Genomic DNA, 16,713 nt, shown 5'->3' on the forward strand with positions numbered 1-16,713 from the left:
CTCCAGTTGTCCCAGCCACCGGTACATCGATCGGGCCACACAGGTGGATACCGCATTGGTATTTAGTAGGGATACTGAAGTTTCCTATGACTTCCTTAACAGTCCATCCATCTTACGTTCTAGAGGGTCTTTTAACTGTGAGGCATCCTCAAATGGTAGTGTGGTCTTTTTAGCTACCCTGGCAATCTGGACATCTACACTTGGAAATTCCAACCAGCATAAGGCTGTCTCGTCATCCACAGGGAACCTGTCCTTCATTTTTGCTGGGGTGGTTAGCCTTTTCTCTGGGGTTTCTCACTCCTCTAAGACCAAGTCTCTGATGTTTTTATGTATGGTAAACACCTGTTTTTTCTTGTAGCGGAGTCCCCCAAACATCTCTTCCTGTACCGTTTGGGCCATCTTTTCCTCCTCAATTTCCATAGTTCTCTTTATTGCTGTGATGAGTTCCTCCATGTCCCCTGAGAAGTAATATCTCTCCTGTTGGGTCTCTGACTCTGGGAATAACTCGCCCTCTTCTAGGGGATTCGTCCGGGATTGACGATTCATCCTGAGAGTCATCATACCCTTCCTCCTCCAGGCTAAGCTTCCTCTTTTTTGTAGCTAGAGGGAAGCTCGGAGAGGGGGTTTATGGGAAAGTGCGGCCAAGGAGATTTTAATCTCCAGCTGTATTAGGCCTTTAATGTCTTCCATCAAAGATGGTTTCTCTTCCCAGATGACCTTCTGCGTGCACTCTTTGCACAATAACTTTTTATACGAAGAGGCTAACTTTTTTTTCACAGACTGCACATCTCTGTGAAGTCTTGGGCTTGTTTCCTGATGCAGGTTCCTTATCCCCGTACAATAAAGGGGAGAAGGAATCTTAAGTTTCTTAACCTGCATCAGGGAATGGACACCCACTGCCTGCCTACTTCCTGGGACCAGGATGGTGCTGGGATTTGCAGATGTAGGCGAGCGGACGCTGACATCTCCATTGCTTCACTACACAGAGGTCCTACCTTAGAGGTCTTACTGCCCAGGGCACTTAAATAGGCGACTGGGCTGCAGCACCTGTCCTCTGATTAGAGGACCTCCTCCTTCAGATTTCCCGGTGTGTGGGGGGTAGGGAGAGCCCACCGACACCATCCGCGCTGTAATCCAGCATGCGTTCCAGCGTGGAAAGCAAATCTCATCCTATGTCAGAAGCCGGCTGTTGTCTAACGTCACTTCCGGCGCGACCTGAAGTCTCCACGCGTGCACGGTGCGACATGCTGGCCTCAGCGCTGAAGGAGGAGAAAGGTCAGAGGGCTCAGGGAGGCCTCCGGCCGCAGCATTCCCCCAGACCTTGCCTGAGGACGCAGACTGGAGGGGGGGTCCCGAGTCACAAGGAGATGGTAGCAGCGTATGGGGAAGAGAGGCGAGTCTGCTCCCCAGCTTAATCTTTTTCCCTTTGGTGACCGCTGCCAGCACAGCACACCTAGGGGGAACCTCTTCATCCCTAGTAGGGAAAGGAAAGAACACTGAGGGGGGAGGATGAGGGAGGGGTTATTTAACCTCTTTGTCATTTCCTGTCCCTATTAGGAAAGGGGTAACATCCTCCAGGTGTGCTGTCGTGGGGGGTTACTAGAGGAAAAAGTCATTTTTTGCATTTTAATAATTACAAAAATAAATTGCTCAAATATAAAAGTTTGGGTACCCTGCATGCTTAGAACCTAGTAGCACCCCCTTTCTGCAAGCACGACAGCTTGAAAACGATTTTTTATAGACAATCAAGAGTCTTTCAATTCTTGTTTGAGGAATTTTCATCCATTCTCCCTTGAAAAATTATTCCAGTTCTGTTGTATTCTTGGGTCATCTTGTATGCACTGTTGTTTTGAGGTCTAGCCACAGATTTTCACTGATATTCAGAACAGGGGACTGGGGGGCCATTGCAAAACCTGCAGCTTGCGCCTTTTGAGGTAGTCTATTGTGGATTTTGACGTGTGTTTAGGATCATTATCCATTTATAGAAGTCATTCTCTTTTCAACTTCAGCTTCTTTACAGATGTTGTTAATTTTGCATCAAGAAATTACATGGAGTCCATTCTTCCCTCTACCTGTGAAATGTTCCCTGTGCAATTGGAGATGTTTTCTTCTGATGTCTATTCCATGAAGGCCATATTTGTGCAGGTGTCTCTGAACAGTAGAACAATGTATCACAATTCCAGAGTCTGCTAAATATTGCTGAAGGTCTTTTGCAGTCATGTAGGGAGTTCTGGTTTGCCTCTCTAGCAATCCTATTAGCACTTCTCACTGAACGTTTGCTTGGTCTTCCAGACCTTATCTTGACCTCCACTGCTCCTGTTAACTGACATTTCTTAAATACATTTCAAACTGAGGAAATGGCAACTTATGAATGCTTTGCTATTTTCTTATAGCCTTCTTCCGCTTTGTGGGCCTCTACCGTTTTCCTTTTCAGAACGCTAGGCTGCTGCTTAGAATAACCCATGGCCGCTATTTTTTGACACAAGGTTAGAGGAGGCTGGGTTTTTATAAAGTTGGGAAACTTGCATCACCTGGCCTTTCCTAACGATGATGTTGAACAAGCCACATCTAGCAGGCTAAATAAGATCTGAAACCTTCGTCAAAATTATCTGAGCACACAAAACTCCAAGGGTGCCCAAATTTTGGTTCAGCCCATTTCCCTTTTTGTAATTTTTAAAATGCAAAAAATTACAATAAAACTAAAATACAAAGCAAATGTGTCATCTTTAACTTTAGCCCTTTTAGAGATCATTTGACCTTCAACTTGTTTAACTGTTCCCAATAACAGTAATTCTGACAAGGGGTGCACGAACTTTTACATGCCATTGTATGTGGTTGAATCAATGGTGTCATTCAAAAGTACAATTCACAGAAACATGCCCTCCTAAGGCCAAATTGATGGAAAACTAAAATAGTTATGCTCCAGAAGTAGAAGGAAAAATAGCACTCACCGTTGCTTTCAAAATTCTTGCACTTTATTGGGAAAGTTAAAACATCAGAGTGCATAGAGTAAAGAGTGCCATCCTATTCACAAACATATGGGCAATAATATGGCTGGCACTATCTAACAACATGACTGTTTTATCAAATTAACGTGTCTTAGGCTAGTTTCACATTAGCGTTTTTTAGCGCTGCGCTTCGTGCACAATAGAAACGCATGCAAAAACGCATCATACGTTTTGCATGCGTTTGCGTTTTTTAGGCGCATGCGTTTTAACCAGTTTGTAGCCATGTTAACTCTTAATACGCATGCGGACAGGTATGGTATATTGTTGGTTTATTATTTTATCTTTATTACAGCAGATCGAGGGCGTCACTAGGATTAGCAGAACAATAAAGATGGCAAAACCCTTGTGGTGTATGATTTCATTAAAATACTTTATTCTGCCTGTGTGTTTATTTAACCCCATAGCTATAGGATTAGTAATGGAAATATGTCTTATTGACACCTCTCCATTACTAAGCCGTGGGCTTGATGTCACCTTACAATACAAAGGTGACATTAACCCCACAAACATTAACTCCACTTGCCACCGCTACAGGGTAAGTGGGAAGAGCTGGGCAAAGCTCCAAAATTGGCGCATCTAATAGATACCCCTTTCCTGTGCAGCTGCGGGCTGCTGCTTTTAGGCTGAGGGGCCCCATATCCATGGCCCCTTACCAGCCTGAGAATAGCAGCCAGCACCTGTGAGTTTTGCCGGGTTGGTTCAAAAACATAGGGGGAACCAGGTTTTTCATTCATTCATTCATTCATTCTCTTCTTGTTTGCGCCGATCGCCTGCAGAGCAGGGGAGAATGAGAGCCTCGTTCAGCACCTGCCACCAGGAAACAATGCTAACTGTAGTGCTTCTTTCCCAGTGGCCATCCGTGTGGTACTGATGGGGCACACGGGCGACACACAGTTGCCACACGAGTGCCGCATGTACAGTATTACACACACAGACACTGATATCTCCGGGACCGGAAATATACGGACGTGTGAAAGGGACCTTAAAGTGAATTTGGTCAAAATTGAAAAACTTGGCCTGGTCAGGAAGGTGAAAACAGGCTATAAAGTGGAGATAAATGTGTTTTCTATGCTCAGCGTCTTTGGTGCTGCCTATATTGGGAGGATATGATTTTGTACTTTTTTTAAACTTTAACTCATTCCATTTCATTATTTTGTAAAAAGAATCCTCATGATAGATGTTAGTAACACAACAAGTATCCCATGAAATAAACAGTATTTGGTGGAATAACCTGTGTGGTAATAAGTAATACAAATAGTTGTCCTGGCAGACAGTGCTGTTACTTAATACTATGCCACGCACTGGGGTCAACTTAGATCAGGAGAATATCTCTGTCTTTCTGAGAATTGTGATCTGACAACGTAGCACATTTCTGGAGACCACCTTTTTACTATACAGCACATTTTACTTGGTCAGGAAAATAGAATTGTCCTCTGGAGTGTCCCTTAATATGGCTCACTTCTGTAAAGCAGAAGTTATTGTCTATCAGATTTAACCAGGACTTTGAATCTTAAGGAACTACGACCTGGATAAAATAAAAGTGACCTACAGGTCACCAATATGAGATCAGCTGAAATCCGGTCCAGATGGAACCATGTATGATGGCGAAACACCGCAGCCTCGTATATGGCTTGGGGGCGGCTGCCAGGTACTGCACTTTATCTTTCATTTAAGTGCAGTACTCTCCAGTGGCCACTAGGCAAAACACGTTGTGTTCCGCCTTGTACACCACTTCGTTCCAGCCACTGTTAGAGCAAAGATCATCTGATGGGTGGGGATGTCGGGTGTCAGACCCCCACCTATTACATATTGATGACCTGCCTTACAGATAGGCAATCATTATGTCAGATCTAGACGACCCATGTAAGAAGTAAAACGTCAAAGTGAATAATATATTAAATGGCAGCTCCATATTAATACTTGGAGTAAGGCCTCTGACATGATCACTACTTGTTTTAAGGAAATAACCAAAACTTTTCTGTTTTTCTTTTTTTATCACAGCTGTCATTAGTGATGTGATTAGCACAGAGGCCCAGATTAAAACCCAGTGCAGAACGGCCCGGGTGTCTGCTTCCTTTCTTACTTTTCTTGACCAAACGTTCCATCCCTCCTAGAATGATCTTGAGGCTTCAGATAAAACAAGAGACCTTTTGGATTTCCAGAGGAGTTAGAAAATTTCCCATGAGATACCAAAAAACCTCCTGGAAAGAAACTTTTTCGGAAGGTTTCTTGTGTGTAACTCAAGTTACTTAGTTATTAGATGGAGTCCAGGCATCCAAACTTACATTCTGGGAGAGAGAGAGACACAAGGTCCCACAGTATCCACAGGATATCTTCCTCTATTGCCCTGAGGTGCATTCAATATATATTTCCCATTACCATCTACCTATGCTATACGTATGCAGAAAATGTGTCATTAGAAAACCACCTTTAAACATAAGAAAAAGTACAGTAATCTTGCAATTTTGACACTGGCTACTGGGGCTACTTTAGACTCATATTTCTTGTTTGTTAAGACTTTTCAGAAGTCTCATTATCCATCACAGAAAGGATTACAATAAAAAGGCAGCACCACTATATATAGTAGATAACACAGAATCAACCAAAAGATAGTATCACAGCTCACCTCCTCCCCCTCCCTTCACAATGACATTTGCACGGATCATTAGATGCTTTAATACATCAGATAGAGTCTATGGCAGTCTATTGCTGCTAATGTACCTGTGAATTTCTTTAAAAAACAGGGCGTTAGAGTCTTGCATAGCTCCAATGGCCAGAGTGAAATATGCATCATGTCTAATTTTTCCTTAAATGGCATCTGTTAGCAGGTGTTGCTATGTAATCTGAGAGCTGAATGACATAGGGCAGAGGCCCTGATTCCAGAGATGTATCACTTACTGGGCTGCTTGCTGTGGTTTTTGAGACAAATATGGTAAGTGACACATCACTGGAATCAGAGTCTCAGTCCCTACACCATTCTGCTCTTAGATTAAATAGCAACAACCTGGTGACAAATTCCCTTTAATACAGACCATGATATGAAAAAAAATATAAATAATATTATATATACTAGCCTGGCCCGTGCAAAATATTCACATATTGGTCGTCGGGGGCGCAGGCAATTTCAGAAAAAGCAAGCAGTTCAAAATGTAAATGTATTTCATGAGCTGATGAACACAGACAGGTATTTATATATGTAGATAGGTAATACAATAAATTGGTTTGATAAGTAGAGGCCAAAAAATGTTTTCCGGTTGAGGTGCCACCTGCAGGTCATTGTGTCTTTCTGCAGGTTTATGAAAATGAATGTTTGCACTGTATTTTGTGATAAAATCGTGGATGTGTGGTTTGTTTGGCTCTTTTCTTGCTGAAGGGAGCAAGTTTTCCTTTCAAATGGTGTATCATTTGTGTGTGTGGGTGCAGTATGAACGGAGATACAAAGGAATCACCAAAAAACAGTGTTTAGAAATAATAGAATAGATAGAGTATATATTTTTTTTTTTTTACATAAAAATCTGATTTAAACTGAAGGTTATTTTCTGACGGCACAAACCCTTTAACAGTAAATGACGGTGCTGCTGTAAATCCAAACAAACTTGCCTGGATCTAAAATAAATATACAACTACAGATTACTCAAAAACCTATGAACTCAACAAGTAAATATGGTTAGGTTGGATAAACAATATACAATATATACCTGTAGCATTCACAATCCTTTTTGCACGAATCGTCCCATGAGGGGTCTCCACATTCCAAGTCCCATCAGATTGAGGCGTTAGGTTAGTGACTTGTGCTGGAAAGTATAACTGCGCCCCGTATTTCCTGGCCCCGGATGCAAGGGCCATACTTAGGGAATAAGGATCAATATGACCATCCCCAGGATTGTACAAACCAGCAAGAACCTGTAGTAAAAGTAAGAAGTGTTAAATGTTGAGTAAATCTGAAACCTGATAAATACAGAGCAAAAGTATACATTTATTTTCTGAACCAGTAAGACTCATAGGATTTATTTATAATGTATATAAATGCACATGTCCTGATAACAGGAAATATTATTTAAGGTAGTTCAGGGTCTAGCATAACATCACTTTAACAGTCATACTAGAGCCATGATAATTAGGAACTACCTTATTTACTTTATTATTAGTGGTATTGTTTGCATTGTAAGCAGCATCCATCTAGTACTGTATTGCATATCTCCCAACCGCCCCGGATCCAGCGAGATGGTCACAAATTGGGAAAGATGTCCCACTGTTCCAGCTAGTCTGATTGTCGTATGTGGAGTTGGGAAGGATTTTTTTCCATCAATGTGAAGCTTACTGTTTGCCACATGGGCTTTTTTTGCCTTCTTCTGGATCAACATGTTAGGGCAAGTTAGGATAGGATATGGGTTGAACTAGATAGACTTTAAGTCTTCCTTCAACCTTAATAACTATGTTACTATGTTCCAGGAGACCATAGTTATGTCCCGACTTCAACTTTGTGTCCTGTTTCTCAGGGGCAACACAGCAACATTTCAACATTTCTGGCTGTGAAGGTTCAGACGCTGTTGTGATGGGTCATTTCCTCCTCCTCAGACACAGAGTCCTGGAGGGGGCTGGCATCTGTCTGTGATCTGTATATTCATTAATTCTTGTTTTTTGTTTTTTTTGAAGTGTGATCTTCCACAGAATTCACGCTCACAATCACTTGTATGGCGGGCAGCAGCTTTAACCTAGCATATGTGAATTTTTTTTCCTGCTCACAAATCTAAATAATCATTTTTTTTTTTTTTTTTTATCAGATAGTTTTTATTCAACAGGTAAATCAAGTACAACTTATACCAAATAACATATAATTAGGCATTTAACAGGTGTATATGCATTTATACAGTGTATATACAGCTCTGGCAAAAATTAAGAGACCACTTCCAAACGTTCAGTTTGTCTGATTCTTCTCTTTATAGGTATTTTTTTTGAGTAAAATGTAAAATGCTCTTTTATTCTACAAACTTCTGACAACATGTCTCCAAATTTCCAAGCAATAAATTTAGTTTTTTTTTCCTCTAAAAAGGAGAAATGGTCAAAATCAACACAAAAAAACAGCAACAACAAAAAAAAACAGTGCTTTCAGACCTCAAATGATGCAAAGTAAACAAGTTCATAATCATTTAGAAACAACAATACTAATGTTTTAACTCAGGAAGAGTTCAGAAATCAATATTTTGAGGAATAACCATGATTTTTAAAAACAGCTTTTTCATGTCTTGGTCTTTCAAGCTGCTTCTGGCGCAAAAATTTAAGCATTTCTTCTTTGTTTGATGGCTTGTGACCGACCATCCATCATCCTCTTGATTACATTCCAGAGGTTTTCAATGGGGTTCAGGTATGGAGAATGGGCTGCCCACAACAGGGTTTTGATGTGGTGGTCTCTTAATTTTTTCCAGAGCTGTATATTATATTATATATATGCGCGGCTCGAAACTAAATATTACACATAGCACATTACAATGGTCACATTTTAAAGCATGTGCCAGAACAAAGGAAATGTCTGTATTTATAGCTGTATAAATGTAGTCCCATAAAGCAAAATCAAGTGCTGGGGACCATACCAGCACACTTTGTTAATGAGTTCCTGAGACTGCAGACAAGTGTGACTGAGTATTACAAAATGGTTCTTGCAGAGTACAAGGCCACCTGAATATATGTGATTAATGCTGCTCAGTAATCTGCAGAGCTGAAGGACGGGATGCTGTGTACACAATAAGGCTCAGGCCGTTCTTCCCACATGAGAAAAGTCCTGACATGACCTCCTGTGTGCTCTCAACTCAGACACTTTTCTACTTTATACCTTTATGGATAATGTATTTCTTTATTTCTAATAAGGTGGAAAAAATGTAAATTAATCCTTTGTTAAATATGAATTTAAAATGTAATAAAGGGGGGGGGTTACATAATTAGGAGACAGATTCCGCTATGACTTCGGCATGGATTCTACACTAGAAGCCACGTTACATTTGATGCCAAGTCTCATTTAATGCAGGGGAATTTTGTTTCTGCATCCCAATTTGCATGCAGTTCATTTTACCTTGCTGACCCACGTAATTAAAAGTGTTCAGTTTAGAAAACCCAATTTCATACGGCCCCACTTCTGAGTTGACAAAGGGGATTGTCCATTAAGGCTGCTAATATTTAAGCCTGAGCAAGAGTGGTTACAAAGATCATCTCTAGCCCTAAGTATTTCTCAATCCTATGCAAACACTGCCCTGGCTCATATTTAAGAGGCTTAAAAAGTAATCTACACCACTGTCACTGATAGGGGCTGGGTTGCCCTTAAGGCCCCGTCACACATAGCGATCTCTGTTATGAATGAGTCACCGTAGGAGGCAAAAACAGAAATACTAGCTAAGTCCAGAAAACCAGAGAAGTTGGCAGCTATCGGATTGCAGACCCCTGAACCTAACAACAACAAATAGCAGTAGCCGTGGGGGGGTTCCTACGGTGCCCTAGACCCCTCGATCACAGCCGGAGAACTACATAGCCTAAAGACAGAAAGGGAAATCTAAACTGCCCCAGAGCAGACCCCAAAGCAATAGGCAGCCCCCAACATATAATGACGGTGAAGCAAGATGAAAAAACACTCACACAGATAGAAAGATAGGCTGAGCAAATGATGGGGCCCAAGCTAACTATATAGGACAGGATAGAAAAGCTGCTGTCTGCAATCCGCCAAAACCCTCTCAAAAACAAGAGCCAACAGACTGATAGGGAAAAAAGCCCTGAAGACGCTAGGCTTCAAAAACACTATATCAGTACTCAGGTATTTTCTGAAGACAGAGCAAAAAGGAATTCAGCTCACCCAGCAGGGAAAGGCAGAAACCCAGAAAAACAAGGCAAAACAAAACCAAAACACAAATGCAAAAAGTAGAGCAGAAAACTTAGCTTTTGAGGAGCAGGAATCAGACTGGTCTCCAAGAATCCCTCAGAGTAATCACCCGCAAGGCAGAAGGGTGTCGGCTGCCTTATATCCAGTCAGCAATTCTAGTCACCCAGTCATCATCATTCTGCTCAGGTGCTTTGTAATCAGCCTCACTACCTTCCTTCACCAGAAGAGGGAGTTCATCAGACCTCAATGGTGAAGGGGAAAATGTACTCACAACAGATCTCGCTAGCGAGATCGCTGCTGACACACAAGTTTTGTGACACAACAGCAATCTCACCAGCGAGATCACTGTGTGTGACAGTGATCAGCGACCGGCCCCCCTGCCGGTATCGCTGAACACTGTAGGAAACTGCTGGACATTTCTTTTGTCGCTGGTCTCCCGCTGGCCATCACGCATCGCTGCGTGTGACAGGTGGGAGACCAGCGATCAGCTGTTAACTAACGTACACATCGGGTATCCAAGGGACGTGCATCCCTTAGATACCCGATGTGTACGTTAGTTAACAGCGCGCTGATGCAGGGAGATGGTAACTAACGTACACATCAGGTATCTAAGGGACGCACGTCCCTTGGATACCCGATGTGTACGTTAGTTACCAGCTCCCTGCATCAGCGCGCTGGTAACTAACGAACAGCGACACCGCGCGCTCGGCGTTGCTGTGCTGATCGCTGGTGAAGCTGTCTGTGTGACAGCTCACCAGCGATCACATAGCGACTTACCAGCGATCCTGACACGTTGATATCGTTGTCGGGATCGCTGGTAAGTCGCTATGTGTGACTCCAGCTTTAGTGAGAAGCAGGGCTGAAATATTGGTAGGGTTCTTAAGGCCTATCTTCAGGTTCCACTAATCCAGTTGTTGTATTCTCTTGTTTGTGACCTGCTAGGTGTCATTTTCCACAAATGTCAATGTAAAATGATGACATAAGGACATTATTGACTGACTGTCAAACATTCTTATGCAGTCAAAAATAGTTGGACATCCATGGCTTTACCCTCTGTAAAGGAGGAGGAAGAAAAGTCTTGGATGGCAGGTATGTGTAACCAAGGTGGCTGGCCTCAGTGATGTAAGTCCCGAAATTGAAGGCTTCAGCACAGTTGCCGAGAAGGTTTTAAATGGGATTTTGGGTCCGGGATTTAGGAGTGACCAAAAGAGAGTGGGTGGGAAAGGTTGCTCCTGTACCTTCAGTCTGGGCTTTACAGGTCCTACAAAAGGCAAATGAAATGACTCAAGTGTGTCTAAAGTGTGGGAGCTGCAGTGTGTTCATCATTGCTGACCAAACAAAGAAGCAGAGCCTGGTTTTCTGCATGGGTGAGACCGTTGTGTATCTCTTGTCTACCCAAATAAGGGACTGTTTTGTTCCTGTGTTGTTATTCGTTTAAGAAGAGGAAAGACTAAATGTTTCTTTCATGTGAACTCCATTAATGGTTTATAACGGATAAATAAATCCAAGACTGTTTGACACCAGAACCAAGTGTCATTGAGTAGCTAAACCGTTACCAGAAAGCTTGAAAGCCTTCACTCTCTTTTTTTGAATTCTAAAAGAAGTTGCTGGTTCAACTTTCTCAAATATTACTATAGACTTTAGTAGAGGTGGCCGTGTGCATTTCCAGTCACCTCTACTATACATGGTTGCCACAAATGGTCCATTGGGTCAATTCCAGAGCTACCGTTTGGGGTCAGTAGTCATGCAGGACGGATCCAGAGTCTGGATTATGCAATATTGTTTAGAATAGATACAAAATGACCAATTTACCTTTTCCATATTCAGTAGTGGAAATACTTCTTGCACTTTTTCTGGTCCAATCAGATACTGAGGATTCGGATGCCATCGAGCCCTTGTCATCTGGTATTTTAGTTCATCCACACGAGTCGGAGTTGAAGCAATTCTGATACTTCCTGGTTGATGGAAGCCAATGGCCTGTAAATGTAGAAAGGTGGTGATGTCCCCACTGCCAAGATCCATGATTAATTACAGTAAGCTTAAAGGGAAACTGTCAGAAGGTTTTTGCTATGTAATCTTGAAAACAGCATGAGGTAGAAACTGAGACACTAAATTCAATAATGTGTCACATTTTTAGCTGTGCAAAGTTCCACAATTAGGTGTGTTTAAAAAAAAATATTCCTGTGCTGAGATAATCTTATACATGTTCTCCTGCTGTGTCCTGTGTAATGGCTGTGTCTGACCATGCAGGGGCACGGTCTAATCATGCCACATACAGACAATACAGCAGGGGATCACAGCTTATTCTTTCTTTGAGATAAAGCATTGTTTAGAAACAAGCAGAAACATGTTTTACTCACAAAAAGAATCAGCTGTGACCCATGTTGTCCTGTCTGTATACTCTTTTGCTTCCTCCCCTGCCCAGGAGCTGTGGTATGATCAGACCATGTCCCTGTACGGTCAGACACAGCCATTACACAGTACACAGCAGGGGCACATTTATGAGATTATCTCAGCACAGGAACATTGTATTTAAACACATCCAAATGTGTAAGTTATTATTCCAAGATCTCTTGATTAAAATGAACTTACATTCATGGGAAAATGCCTTTAATGTTGCATCTAAACACTCAGATTGTGTCACAACTGCTGCACCCAGTAAACTATGAAACATAGTTGGAATCAGGCTCACTTGCCCTGTATTATGCCACTCTCAGATTAAAGAGCAAAAACCAGCTAACAGATTCCCTTTAATTAAGGCCAAGAGATAAAATCAATTATATATATGCAATACACTCAGAAATAAACTGACTTCACTTGGACGTGTCTGGCAGCTTTATATATGGAGGACCTGCCAGACCCAGATGCTCAGGATGTGTATGTGGCACTTATATGTTCATTCAGATTACCTCAAAAACATATTTCATTAGTGTCTGACTCTGTCTTTGCACTCTCTGTTGCTGACCACTTGTTTGAGCCTCGCTATATCCTTTGACACCCATGCAATTCCCATCATAGGCAAATGCTTACTTCAGTGTATTAGGGCTGGGTTTACATGTAGGCACAATTGGCTTGAGCCTAATAAAACAATGCAATTCACTTGGGACTGATCTGAGGTATCACAGGAATTGCTCCTATTTAAAAGTCGGGCTGGTTTATTTCAGTCCTCATACACCACATCACAGGAAAACTCAAATCCAGCCTTGTCCGGCACAAAGTGAAACAAAGTAAAAAGTCCATACAATAGTGCAGATTCGACCGCTTGCGTAAGAGTCCAACTTCTTAGTCTTTTAGCAAAGCCACAAAATCCAGGAGGTCTGCACAGCTCCATACACAGAACCATGTGTGTGATAAACAGGTCCCATTTTACAATGTGAACAACACCCAGGGGTGGAGATATGGTGAGCAGCCTTCCCGCCCTAACTCTTCAGATGCTCACAATAAGACCTGGCCCTAACATGACCGATTAACCCCTCCTAGTACTATGTGTACTAGATCATTACTTCAGGTTTATATCACAGAGGACATGCAGCCCCCGTGATACACATCTCCCATCCACTATTTGTCCGGCAGCCACCTTACTTTATAAAATGGGGACAACTAAATGGCAAGTTTACAAATGATTATACTGAGCATTATGCTTTCATATGCATATTGTCACTACACAGCTGTCGGGTGACCCGGGACCAGGGGCTCCTTCCCTGTCCCTAACACTAGGGGGAGCCCTAGCTCACCCTACATTTCAGGATACTTCTGAAAGTGAAGATGCCGGGACCTCCGCCCTTGCCTTACATCCTGAGTTAGCCCTACCATGGAACAGGGGCGCTACTGTGCACCGTAGTACACCAACCCGACAAGGCAACACAAACAAGGGTTAACCGAAGACTCCAGACATACAAAATATTCACTCTCATATAACAGAGAAATGCACCGGGGTGTGAAGGTAGGGGAATAAACCAAAACAGAGAAGGATAGGGAATTACCACACACACAAACCAAGCAACAGTCACTAATAACTTCTTCTACTCTCCTTCTCATAAGAGCCCCTCTCCCTCGGTTAGCCATGCAGCAAATACTTACTAATTGTCGGTTCTTAGCTCACATTTTGATCAAATTGTATAAGCCAATAGTAAATATAACAATAACGTAAAATAATATTAAATGTCCAAATGTACTGGGTGAATTTATCCTTGACGATTATCAGGAACAAGCGTTCTTAGGAAAGGCTCTTTTCAAGATAATCATGCCGCGTAAAAAGAATGACAATATATAAATAAAATTTGCAAAAAGCTTTATATATACGGTATATATATATATATATATATATATAAATGCAAAACCAAAACCCGATTTAAACAATAGATCATTTTCAGATCCCTTTAATACTTGCAGTGTGCTGCCTTATCTTTTTTAAGCCAAAGCAGTGTGCACAGGCGCCTGTACTGTGTGTTTGATATTTTGACCTTGTTTTGTTTTTGCTTTGTGTAGGTTTTACCTGTGGGTTTTCTTTTGGGTCCCAGCTGTGTGTATTCAGGGAATAAGTCTACATAATTTATGTTGTGTTTAAGTCCCAACGCTTGAATATTTATTTATATATTTATCTGCAGTCCAACTGTCCGAATACAGCAGATTTTTGCTACAATAAATCTATGGCGAAAGCATTCCATAGAAATATGATAGCTGGCGGCCGTGCAATGGCTTGACGAATCGTTCAAGCATCATCCACTTTGAATTTTTTTTTACATTGCTATAATGTTCTGTATGACTGTTTTTCAAATAAGTATTGCACCCATATGTCCATTCCTTAGATCATTGTGCCATCCGTCTGTCCAATTTCTACCTGCATATGACATCCGTTTTTTTACATGAACAATTTAATAAAAGCTCAGATAAATTTTTCTATTATAACAATTGTAACAGATTCATGAAAAATGCATGACGTACGGATGGGAGCCTGTATGTGATTTTTTTTTTTTTGGCGATTTTTGTAGACCATTGGTTAGTGTGTAAAAACGGTCGTGAATTACTGCACTGACTTGTATTGGTCCTTGTGCTGACCGTACGCTATATGTTTTGCCTAAAGACAGAAGACAGACATTTAATATGTTCGCCTGAACGAACCCAAAGGCTATGTGCACACGTTGCATTTTTTTTTTTCTGCACCAATTTGGTAAGGAAAATACTCAGCATTTTTCAGTATCAAAGTGACTGACATCTCTGGAATCTCCAGCACGCGTTGCTTATTTCTTCCTTACAGATTTGCAGCAGATTCGGCTCTGCACCATGTCTATTCTTGCAGCATATTTCACCCATACTAATAAGTAGGGAAAAAAAAGCAAAAAAGCCGCATGTCAAAAATGTGGCAAAAACACAGGTATTTCACTTAGCGTTTTTCCTGCCACCATATCAGGATTTTCTGCTGCAAATTCTGAACGTGTGCACATAGCCGGACAGTCGGGTAGTAATGAGTTCTGTGGATAAAATTCACAACAGACTGGGTTCTCCAGGCCAATATGAATGATATCTGATCAGAATGAGTACAGAAGTTCTAAAATGTGATTATTGTTAATGTTGCACTTACCTGTCCAGTCTCTTCTTCTAAGTCTTCATACAGTTTGATACTGTAATAATGGATTTTCTTTAGGTTAATCCCAGGATGAAAATATGTTGCTAGCCCAGCCTGAAAAGCAACAGCTCAGATAAATTAGTGTGTTTCTATCGATTACATCCAAAGGATTCTTAATTGGCTTAATCAGAGGAAGACATATTAGATAAGCTGCTATTTTTTTTTTCAGCTTGTTACATGTAAATGAACATTAATACCAAAATCGCCTAATTTCCATTTAACAAAAAAAATTTTTTTAGCCAGAATTATAAAAAAAAAAAAGAAAAAAAAAGCAATTTGCGTCAAGAAGCTGCGCCACCTATGTCCTGCCAGTGTCAGACTGGGGTGCCAAGGGCCCACCAACAGTGACTTTGAGGGGCCCACTTTTCACCTGCATACAAATACTACTCTCCCCTCATTCACAAATGTACCTATATCTGTAAATAATAATAAGCTAGGTAGTTTGGTTAATGAATGATGAGATGCTGCTTTTTCTGTACAGAGTAAATCAAGTGAATTATGCCTAGCACTATCCATATAGTGGGGATCTGCACAGGAGCCCACCGGGGGATTGCCCTGTTACCCTGTGGGCCAGTCCGAGCCTGTGTTCTGCAGACGTCTGTGATCACTGGCCCGATCTTGGATCACAATGCGCGAACTGGCTGTGTTTCACCCAACCCTAAGCGTGTCAGCCTCATAGGAATATTGGGGATTGGAGACGCACAGCCAGTCCGCACATTGTGATCCGGGATCGGACCCATGATCACAGATGTCTGCGGGTTCCCTTACTCCTTCAATACCAGACACAACCCATGGGCAGGTGTGGTGACTTTTTTTTTTTTTTTTTTTTTAGAAATCAGCCATGATTTTCGTTACTCCTCGATTCTCATAAACAATAACAGCTTTAGGAAAGTGGGAAGACACTTACTGCGTGCCAGGTAGATCCAGCTGTGAGCTCCGATTTCTCTAGTAACACCACATCCTTCATGCCAGCCTTGGCAAGGTGATAAGCCAGGCTCACCCCTACGCATCCACCACCAATAATAACCGTGTTCGCAGTGTCCTTCCATCTCTTTCCCAGAATGGAAGATTTGCTTTTCACATTGCTAATATAGGTATAAGAAAAAAGAGAAAAAAACAATACAAGGTAAGATAATATAGAGTATCGGCTCTGTGCTACACAGTCATGATCGGAGGTTATAGAAGGGAAGGGGATGTATCGATGGTACCGACAG

General features: G+C 41.7%; 1 protein-coding gene across 2 annotated transcripts in view; it reads right to left on the reverse strand.

Moving 5' to 3' along the window:
* DMGDH (dimethylglycine dehydrogenase) overlaps nucleotides 1-16,713 on the reverse strand; it is a 115,063-nt gene that overhangs the window by 96,298 nt on the left and 2,052 nt on the right. The window contains exons 2-5 of one of the 2 annotated variants that reach the window (XM_073584154.1): nucleotides 16,407-16,584; nucleotides 15,455-15,553; nucleotides 11,686-11,850; nucleotides 6,707-6,911 (exon numbers count right to left, since the gene is read on the reverse strand). In XM_073584154.1, the coding sequence (XP_073440255.1) occupies nucleotides 6,707-6,911; nucleotides 11,686-11,850; nucleotides 15,455-15,553; nucleotides 16,407-16,584 (647 nt within the window). Of the gene's footprint in view, nucleotides 1-6,706; nucleotides 6,912-11,685; nucleotides 11,851-12,903; nucleotides 13,154-15,454; nucleotides 15,554-16,406; nucleotides 16,585-16,713 lie in introns of those variants that run through there. The other variant, XM_073584156.1, reaches the window with a different exon arrangement.

Source organism: Dendrobates tinctorius, unplaced genomic scaffold (assembly GCF_039654945.1).
Source record: "Dendrobates tinctorius isolate UK_male_01 unplaced genomic scaffold, ASM3965494v1 ptg000083l, whole genome shotgun sequence".
NCBI classification, from domain to species: Eukaryota; Metazoa; Chordata; class Amphibia; order Anura; family Dendrobatidae; genus Dendrobates; species Dendrobates tinctorius.